General features: G+C 45.2%; 1 protein-coding gene across 1 annotated transcript in view; it reads right to left on the reverse strand.

Moving 5' to 3' along the window:
* The window catches only part of gmnc (geminin coiled-coil domain containing), a gene marked incomplete at both ends in the record, with an annotated part of 12,672 nt that overhangs the window by 1,308 nt on the left and 1,364 nt on the right, over window positions 1–10,000 (reverse strand). Inside the window, 3 exons of the mRNA XM_080844523.1 lie at window positions 1–54; window positions 220–302; window positions 652–835. The exon at window positions 1–54 is cut by the window's left edge and continues 63 nt beyond it. Of these exons, the coding sequence (XP_080700649.1) occupies window positions 1–54; window positions 220–302; window positions 652–835 (321 nt within the window). The remainder of the gene's footprint in view (window positions 55–219; window positions 303–651; window positions 836–10,000) is intronic.

Below are 10,000 nucleotides of genomic sequence, written 5' to 3' on the forward strand. Positions count from 1 at the left end.
CTCTTCATGAAGCCGAGCAAGTTCCTCATCTCTCTGCATTAAAGTGTCCTGAAGCTGTGAAAGCAGAAACCATACACTTAGCACGACTATCCATAACAATCATTTAAAGCTTTAGAACTTCAACAAGTGGTGATAGCAATGCAATTCTTATTAAACAGCAAACGCTTAATTACATGGCCACATTAGATGTAAGTTTTAACACTGGCTTTGGATATACACCTGCTTATTCCTTTGAAAGTGCGGGGAGAGATGGTCTGGCCACGTCTGCTGGGAACCCGCTCCATGGTCTGAATGCTGCAATTCTAACGGAAAGATAATAAATCTGCGTGTTAATCCTAAATTAAGTTAGTAAAGTAAATGAATGACGAAAAACAAACAAGAAAAACAAATGGCAGTTTGAGGCTGGCATTTGTACCGCATACTGCACGAATGTTGCTGCCAAGGAACTCCAATTGCAGCCATTTAAACCACTTAGCAAGAGTGAAACAAAAACATTCTGAAAAGCACTCGGCATCTCGAGTTTGACAAAGACCCGAAAAAACATCAGCGCCTTTTTTGTAAATTCCAGATGGAAAAATTCCAGTTTGACAACAGCGCGCACAGCCGGGGAATGGTCTCGCGCCGCTTATCCCGGGATATTGCAGGACTTACCCCGCAGTGGCGGCTCGTGCTGCTGGCACGCCGCGTTGTCCCGGGGACGGGCGTCCCAGAGGGAGACCAGCGTCTCCGTGGAAACGTCAACACTGGGGTCAGCTGACGTCGAGGCGGAGTACGGGCAGTTGTAGCGCTGCCCCCCCACAAAGCTCAGATCTTGGCAGGATAGGATGGTGCTCTGCTGAACAAACAGAATAAGCACCAGAACAATATGAGACGAGCGTCCGAGTGTGAACCAAGAGATGCATCTGTGTACTGGCGTGTTTCCTAAAGCAAGTACACTTGCTCATACATAAACTATAACAACCCTGAATCGAAAAATGCATACATTTCAAAAGTAATTTGGACTGTCCACTATGCGGTTGTAACAATACAAAAAAAATCTTAATTTAAACTGAGAACAAAATGTCCCGAAATCTCTCTCCTAAAATATATCTAATTAAATATGAAGTTTCCCAGTATCCAGATCGGTAAATGACACCATTTCTAGATTCAATAAATGGACTGTCCAAATTCGCGTGAAAAGAACACATATTTCCACTTGCACTGCACCACTGAAAACTATTTAAATTGTCCTTGAACTTTTCTGCACGCGAAAAGCACCTGTTGCTCTTGATTATCAATGTGAGTGCGAGACACTCATCCCGTTAAACACGAGAGGTGCACCTGGGCTAGTGCACGCTGTGTAAAGTCGAACACCGTGATTTAAGCGAAGTCACCTTCCCGGTCAATTAGGTCTAAAATACATCACTTGTTGTTTGTATGCTTAGTCTATTTAAGTACTGCGCGTACAAATGTAGACTACGAGAATAACTAGTATTAAGGATCATCGACAAAAGGCAGTTGATAAGACTTTCAACAGACATTAGAAATAGGATTTTAATGGTCACCGGTTGTGACAGACTCACCATTTCGCGGGCAGGTAGATTCTGGGTGCGAGGCGCGGATTAGGGCGCGTGAAGGGGAGTCCCGAGAGCTCTCCGGACCTTTGGGGAGATGTGTGTGAGATGGGGTGGTGAGCGCGCTAATCTCCTTCAAACGGCGGAATGACGCCCGGGGCCCCTCATCGCGCTCAACAACCTGATTTGGCGTGTGAAGCTGTCAAACTCGTGACGTATGATCTCTAACCGTTTGAACTAGAAATGCCACGCGCCAAGATAATTGGCGATTGTGCTCCTCTCTCTCTCTCTCTCTCTCTCTCTCTCTCTCTCTCTCTCTCTCTCTCTCCAGGTTGTCGTTATAACAGTTGGGATTAGTCAGAGCTGAATGTAGCACCTTAACTACTATCACGCTGCGACTCTCCTCCGATAGGGAGATAAAGTGAGCGCCAGAGTTTTCTGGACTGCTAAGAGTTAATGTATAAACTGACAGTTTTAAAACACCAAGGTTTGCCTAACTGAGCAAGTGATGGGCACAGGATCATACACCACTCTTACACCATCCCTCAGTACGTCCACACAGCCATTAGGCTACACAGTCTCCAGTTAAATGACAATTACGCATACCAGAGAGTGACATATTAACACCAGGGAGAGAGAGAGAGGTGGGTTCAAATTGAGTTCCAAGCCATTTCATCGCGATATGAGTGAGCATATAGTCTAAGTGTATAGTCTTGTGCAGGCTTTATAAAAGCACGGCCAGCTGCTCACCGGCTGACCCAGGACTAACCTACAACTCCTGAAGGACGTGGACAGGTTTAAGATGGATAGGGCACAGGTAGAGCTTCCGTAGCAGCCAGAGCTTCACGGCCGAAATAGTTCCAGGTGAGATGGGCTTGACGGGCAAATCTGGACCCATTTTTTATAATTTTCTAATAAACGGCACTTTAGAAATCTAGTGTCTGGTCTATGGAAAGCGGGAGCATGCAAGTTGATCGGCGCACCCCGGTAATACAGAGCTAGTCTGCCGAATCCGACTTGGCAAAGTACCCAAGCAGCGGAACATACAATGGAGCACTTTAACTTTCCTCACACCTACGGTCAGTCCTAGGCAGACTGCCAAACATATTGAGAACGATAATGAAAATGATGACAATGATGGCACTGTTAAAAACAATAATAATAGTCATTAAAAAGCTAAGCCCCCTTTTATATGACAATCGACTATTAGCTCTGTGTACTGCCACGTCATTTGTCAGCGGTTAATAAGACATTCTTAAAAATCATCCACTTAAAATCAAGGTTGGGCACGCGAGTCTCGGCCGGGAGGCGCCGTTCTGAAGGCAGCGCTCGTCATATAAACCTGAGCAGGCTACCTGATCTCACAAACAAACCACATAGGGCTTAGCCTGCCATAAAGACGAACCGTATGCTTCCCGTTATATAAGTCGAAGAATCCATTGCAAAACCTTTAAATGCAAAGAAAGATCTTTATTGGGGTAATTGCTTTTTTTCACGCCCCACGCCCCCTCGCGCTCAACTTGACCCAGTGATAAAGACTTTTTACGGTTCGCCAAAGACGGGAGGTCATGCGTGGGTGCGCGTGTGGCAGAGTTCTCAGTAACAGGAGTTCAAACACACACAACACACACACACACACGCACACACACAACCACACTCACACACACACACACACACACTCATGCACACACACACACCAGCACACACACACATGCACACACACACATGCACACACACACACACACACACACACACACACACACACACACACACACACACACACACATGCACACACACACATGCACACACACACACACACACACACACACACACACACACACACTCACACACACACACACACACACACACACACACATGCACGTGCACACATGCACACAAATACCCCTAAACAGACTAACAGACTTCATGTTTAATTTATTTAGCCGGCCATGCAGGATAAAATCTAAAAAAAATCTCCTGTTGACCATGCTAGTTGTTTAAATCTCCTGTTGACCATGCTAGTTGTTTAACTCAACTATGTTTCTGCTTGTGTGGCAGCCTGGAGGTGTGTGTGTGTGTGTGTGTGTGTGTGTGTGTGTGTGTGTGTGTGTGTGAGAGAGAGATTTGATATTGTTATCAGGTCGGGGTGGGGAGGGGAGGGGGGGGGGGGGGGGGGGGGGCAGAAACCTGTTTGTGTGCCCCTGTAAGTTGGAGGTGACAGTAGGGAGAGGTGCAGACCCTTTCTGTGGTAATTGTAGGGGTGAGAGGGACTCTGAGAAGGGTGTGTGTGTGTATGTGTGTGTGTGTGTGTGTGTGTGTGTGTGTATGTGTGTGTGTGTGTAGGGGTGGAGAGGGACTTTGAGAAGGGTTCCGGGGAGGGAGGACAGAGCTGGGTGTGTGAGTGTAGCACTACCTCTGCATAACTAACAATTATGTAGAACTAGAGTAAATCTCTCTCTCTATCTCTCTCTCTCTCTCTCTCTCTCTCTCTCTCTCTCTCTCTCGCATACACACACACACACACACACACACACATTCCTTGAAAGTAACTCTCCCTCTCTCTCTCCCTCTCTCTCCTTCTCTCTTACACACACACACACACACACACACACACACACACACACACACACATTTTTGATGCACAATGTGCTGGCGATGTAAAAGTGTTTTGGTGTTTGGCTCTTTGCCCTTATCCTATCACTCACCCGTAAGTAAGTGTAGCAGTTGGCTGTAGTATAGAGGGCTGTGCTGATGTATACTGAGTCATAAAGTCTGAGTCACTGAGGGCTGTGCAGATGGAGATAGCCTCATCTGAGTCAAAAAGGTAAACAGATCATCTGTATTTAGATGCCCATGTAAGAACTGCACTGAACAGAACTGTATACTATACAGATGGCACATTTTGGTACCATGTTTCATGGGCCGAAATAAAATATCCTGTTGTTTTATGCTTATGTCTCTCCAGCTCTGGGCACGAACTCCTATCTAAATCCTAACTAGTCATTCTGAATCTACTGACTGATTTCATTCTGATACCTGTGCATACTGCACTCATAGAATCACTGATTTCATTCTGATACCTGTGCATACTGCAGACATAGAATCACTGATTTCATTCTGATACCTCTGCATGGATGCACATATAGCATCACTGCTCATGTGGATAACAGTGTGGCCACACAGACTGCCTCTGCTAAAGGGTCGTGTACAAAGATGGCTTCTACAAAGTAAACAAATAAATAGAACAAATGAGCACAAACAAACCAATAGACACACACACACACACACACACACACACACACACACACACACACACACACACACACACACACAGACACACACAGACACACACACACACAGACACACACACACACACACACTCACAATACACACACACACACACACACACACACACACACACACACACACACTCACTCACTCACACTCACACACAATACACACACACACACACACACACACACACACACACACACACACACACACACACACACACACACACACACACACACACACACACACACACACACACACACACACACACACACACACACACACAGTCCTGCTCTCTCTCTCTTTCAGCATGCAGAGGACACACACACAGGCTGGTTGTTGATGCTCATTGAGACTCATCAGTGATGATGACTGAAGACAGTGTTAGCAGCTTGGTTCATTAAACAGCATTAGTGCTGTCTGGGTCCCCCACTGACAACAGCACAATACACACACACAGCCTTCCTAGTGTGTGTGTGTGCGTGTCTTCCTGTGTGTTTGTGTGTGTATGTGTTTTCCTGTGTGTTTGTGTGTTTTCCTGTGTGTGTGTGTGTGTGTGTGTGTGTGTGTGTGTGTGTGTTTTTCCTGTGTGTGTGTATGCATTTCCATATTGTCTTTTGTGTCAAATTGACTTTTGTGTCAAATTGACATTTCTGTACTTATTTCAAAGACAATATTCTGATTTTGAGTGCAAGTGTGTGTGAGTGGGTGTCTGTGCTTGCGTGCGTGTGTGTGTGTGCGCATGCGTGTGTTTGTGCATGCATGTGTGTGTGTGTGTGCATGTTAGTGTGTGTGTGTGTGTGTGTGTGCATGTATGTGTGTGTGTTCAGGTGGAACAGACAGGAGGTGTGTGAGGGAGGAGCTGAGGTGCAGAAGTTAAAGACACCCCCCTCAGCTCTAACACACCTACATCATTAACACGACGCATGCTCACCCCGGGAAGCCATCCACTGCTGCCACACACACACACACACACACACACACACACACACACACACACAGTCTCTCTCTCGTTCTCTCTCTCTCTTACTCGCTCTCTATCACAAACTTATCCACTTTCATCCTCCCCCCTGCGTGGCGGGCTGTGCTGGCGGGCTGGCGGGGGTAATGAGTGTGTGTGAGCTGTGAGGTGTGTGTGTGTGAGAGAGAGAGTGTGCGCGTGTGTGTGTGTGTGTGTGTGTGTGTGTGTGTGTGTGTGTGTGTGTGTGTGAGGGGTTAGCTGTGAGGTGCAGCTGGAGAGGCCGGGGAGGCTAACCCTAACCCCGAGCCCAGCCCAGATGTCCCTGAGCTGGGCCCATTCTCCCGCGCCGCCCCCCACCAGCCTCCATAATGACAGGGGGCAGCAGGAGCAGGATTTGTGGGGCAACAACAGAGCCGCGCTGGAGACCTGCAACCTGTTGGGGAGTTAGTTAAGTGGTAAATTGGCCCGAATTAGGTACGTGTGTGTATGTGTGTGTGGTGTGTGTGTGTGTGTGTGTGTGTGTGTGTGTGTGTGTGTGTGTGTGTGTGTGGTGTGTGTGTGTGTGTGTGTGTGTGTGTGTGTGTGTGTGTGATGGGGTGGATGTGAGTGTGTGTGTGTGTGTGTGTGTGTGTGTGTGTGTGTGTGTGTGTGTGTGTGTGTGTGTATGTGTGTGTGTGTGTGTGTGTGTGTGTGTGATGGGGTGGATGTGAGTGTGTGTGTGTGTGTGTGTGTGTGTGTGTGTGTATGTGTGTGTGATGGGGTGGATGTGAGTGTGTGTGTGTGTGTGTGTGTGTGTGTGTGTGTGTGTGTGTGTGTGTGTGTGTGTGTGTGTGTGTGTGTGTGTTTGTGTGTGTGTGTGTATGTGTGTGTGTATGTGTGTGTGTGTGTGTGTTGTGTGGGTGTGTGTGACGAGAGAGGTTCGATTTACACATCAGCCTTTAACGTGCCACTGGTGGCCTCTACCTGTCCTCATAGCAGAATGCTGAAGAGCATCACTATCCAATCAGATTCACCCTTGGACAAAGGACAAATGGTCACATGTTGAGCAGATCAGATGTCAGCCAATCATCCTAGCTCAGGTGGATCAGCGGTAAGGGAAGTGATAACCACCTGAAAATGATGATAATTACCAGACACCTGCCCCCTGTCCAAATGAAGAGAATACATCCGGATCTCCAGCAAAAAATAAATATGTATAAATAATACGTTTTGAAAACGATATGCTTCTTTATAAAACAATTAGGTTCTATCGCGTTATTTAGCTGTTTCTGACTGGACGAGAGACGTTCCATGCCATGGATTATCCCAGAACAACCCAATGGGGACTTTTCACAGCTAATAATAAATCACTCTGCGATGAAACATTCTATAGCGCATTGATGATAACCGTTAATTCAAAGTTCTTATAATTCCAAACCAAGACGTTGACAATGGAACTATTTCTTGTTGCGGAGAAACAATGGCGAAATACATTTTTTTTGATCAATAAGTTCGTGTTGAAATGTTTATTTGTTGCGGCCTTGGTGGCTACGGCCGAACACAACCTGTGGGAATATCCCTTACCTACCCCACGCTCACGAGTACTACATTGCTTAAGTATATGTTTCACATGAGCAGTAACTGCCAAATGTTTTTATTTTTGATAATAAACAGTAAATAAACATGAGGTGCAGTTGTTGTACATAGCAATGCATAAATGCACTTCAACCCTTCATTGTCATGTGTTTGTGTTAATTTAGTGATGGTTTAGTTAAGTTTAGATTAGTTTAAATAAATCATTTAAATATTTTAAGAAGTGGCCGTGCATCATGAAATGCTTAAAGGTAAGAAGGTTGAACTTAAGAGTTATGAATTTGCCAAGCCGCATGCCTTGCATCATTCCCAGTGTTCTCTTCTGTTTTGGTATTCTGAACTCTGAATCAGCGCTTGATTCATAGCTATCACTGACACTCACTTAATGTACTAAAACTGGTCAATCAGCGCTAGATTCATAGCTATGACAAACACTCACTTAATGTACTCAAACTGGTCAATCAGCGCTAGATTCATAGCTATGACAAACACTTGTTCTCAAACTGGTGAATCAGTGCTGGATTCATAGCTATCACACACACTCACATAAGGTCATCAGCGCTAGATTCATAGCAATGACACACACAAACACTCACTTAATGTACTCAAACTGGTGAATCAGTGCTGGATTCATAGCTATCACACACACTCACGTAAGATCATCAGCGCTAGATTCATAGCAATGACACACAAACACTCACTTAATGTACTCAAACTGGTGAATCAGTGCTAGATTCATAGCTATCACACACACTCACGTAAGATCATCAGCGCTAGATTCATAGCTATGACACACACAAACACTCACTTAATGTACTCAAACTGGTGAATCAGTGCTGGATTCATAGCTATCACACACACTCACGTAAGATCATCAGCACTAGATTCATAGCTATGACACACACAAACACTCACTTAATGTACTCAAACTGGTGAATCAGTGCTAGATTCATAGCTATCACACACACTCACGTTAGGTCATCAGCGCTAGATTCATAGCTATGACACACACAAACACTCACTTAATGTACTCAAACTGGTGAATCAGTGCTAGATTCATAGCTATCACACACACTCACGTAAGATCATCAGCGCTAGATTCATAGCTATGACACACACAAACACTCACTTAATGTACTCAAACTGGTGAATCAGTGCTGGATTCATAGCTATCACACACACTCACGTAAGGTCATCAGCGCTAGATTCATAGCAATGACACACACAAACACTCACTTAATGTACTCAAACTGGTGAATCAGTGCTAGATTCATAGCTATCACACACACTCACGTAAGATCATCAGCGCTAGATTCATAGCTATGACACACACAAACACTCACTTAATGTACTCAAACTGGTGAATCAGTGCTAGATTCATAGCTATCACACACACTCACGTAAGGTCATCAGCGCTAGATTCATAGCAATGACACACACAAACACTCACTTAATGTACTCAAACTGGTGAATCAGTGCTAGGTTCATAGCTATCACACACACACTCACGTATGATCATCAGCGCTAGATTCATAGCTATCACACAAACTCACGTAAGGTCATCAGTGCTAGATTCATAGCAATGACACACACAAACACTCACTTAATGTACTCAAACTGGTGAATCAGTGCTAGATTCATAGCTATCACACACACTCACGTAAGATCATCAGCGCTAGATTCATAGCTATCACACACACTCACGTAAGGTCATCAGCGCTAGATTCATAGCTATGACACACACAAACACTCACTTAATGTACTCAAACTGGTGAATCAGTGCTAGATTCATAGCTATCACACACACTCACGTAAGGTCATCAGTGCTAGATTCATAGCTATGACACACACAAACACTCACTTAATGTACTCAGACTGGTGAATCAGTGCTAGATTCATAGCTATCACACACACTCACGTAAGGTCATCAGTGCTAGATTCATAGCTATCACACACACTCACGTAAGGACATCAGCAGCTCATATTTCAGAGCAGAGGTCATGACCCTTCACACAAGTGATTTCCACACCTGTGCACCTGACATGGAATCCACAAACATGGAAACAAAACATCACAAACAATGACAGAGAAAGAAAGCTTTTCACACTGTGTGTGTGTGTGTGTGGGGGGGGGGGGGGGGGGGGGGGTTGTGTTTGTGTGTGTATGTGTTCATTCGTGTGTGTGTGTTTTTGGAAGGGGGGGGTGCACTTCCAGTCAGACTTTGCGTGTCTGGTTAATATGTCCCTAACAGAGGGCAACTCAAGAAATGATGTAGTGGTGTTAGAAGTGTGTGTGTGTGTGTGTGTGTGTGTGTGTGTGTGTGTGTCTGAGCATGTATGCATAAGCCTGTACGTGAATTTGTGTGCTCTAGCGAGGCAAGGCCTGATGGGAAATAAACTAGTGCCTGCACACACACTCTCTCTCACACACACACTCTCTCTCACACACACACTCTCTCTCACACACACACGCACACACTTGCCTGCACACACCTGTGGTCTCGAGTCAAACTCAAATATTTGTAATTATATTCGGGTCAAAATCAACTACAGACTTAAAACAATATTAAATCAAAAATAATTGGCTGAATGAATCCAAACGCAAGAAGCGAAGTATAGGCTTA

The sequence above is a fragment of the Sprattus sprattus genome, assembly GCF_963457725.1.
Source record: "Sprattus sprattus genome assembly, chromosome: 9".
NCBI classification, from domain to species: Eukaryota; Metazoa; Chordata; class Actinopteri; order Clupeiformes; family Clupeidae; genus Sprattus; species Sprattus sprattus.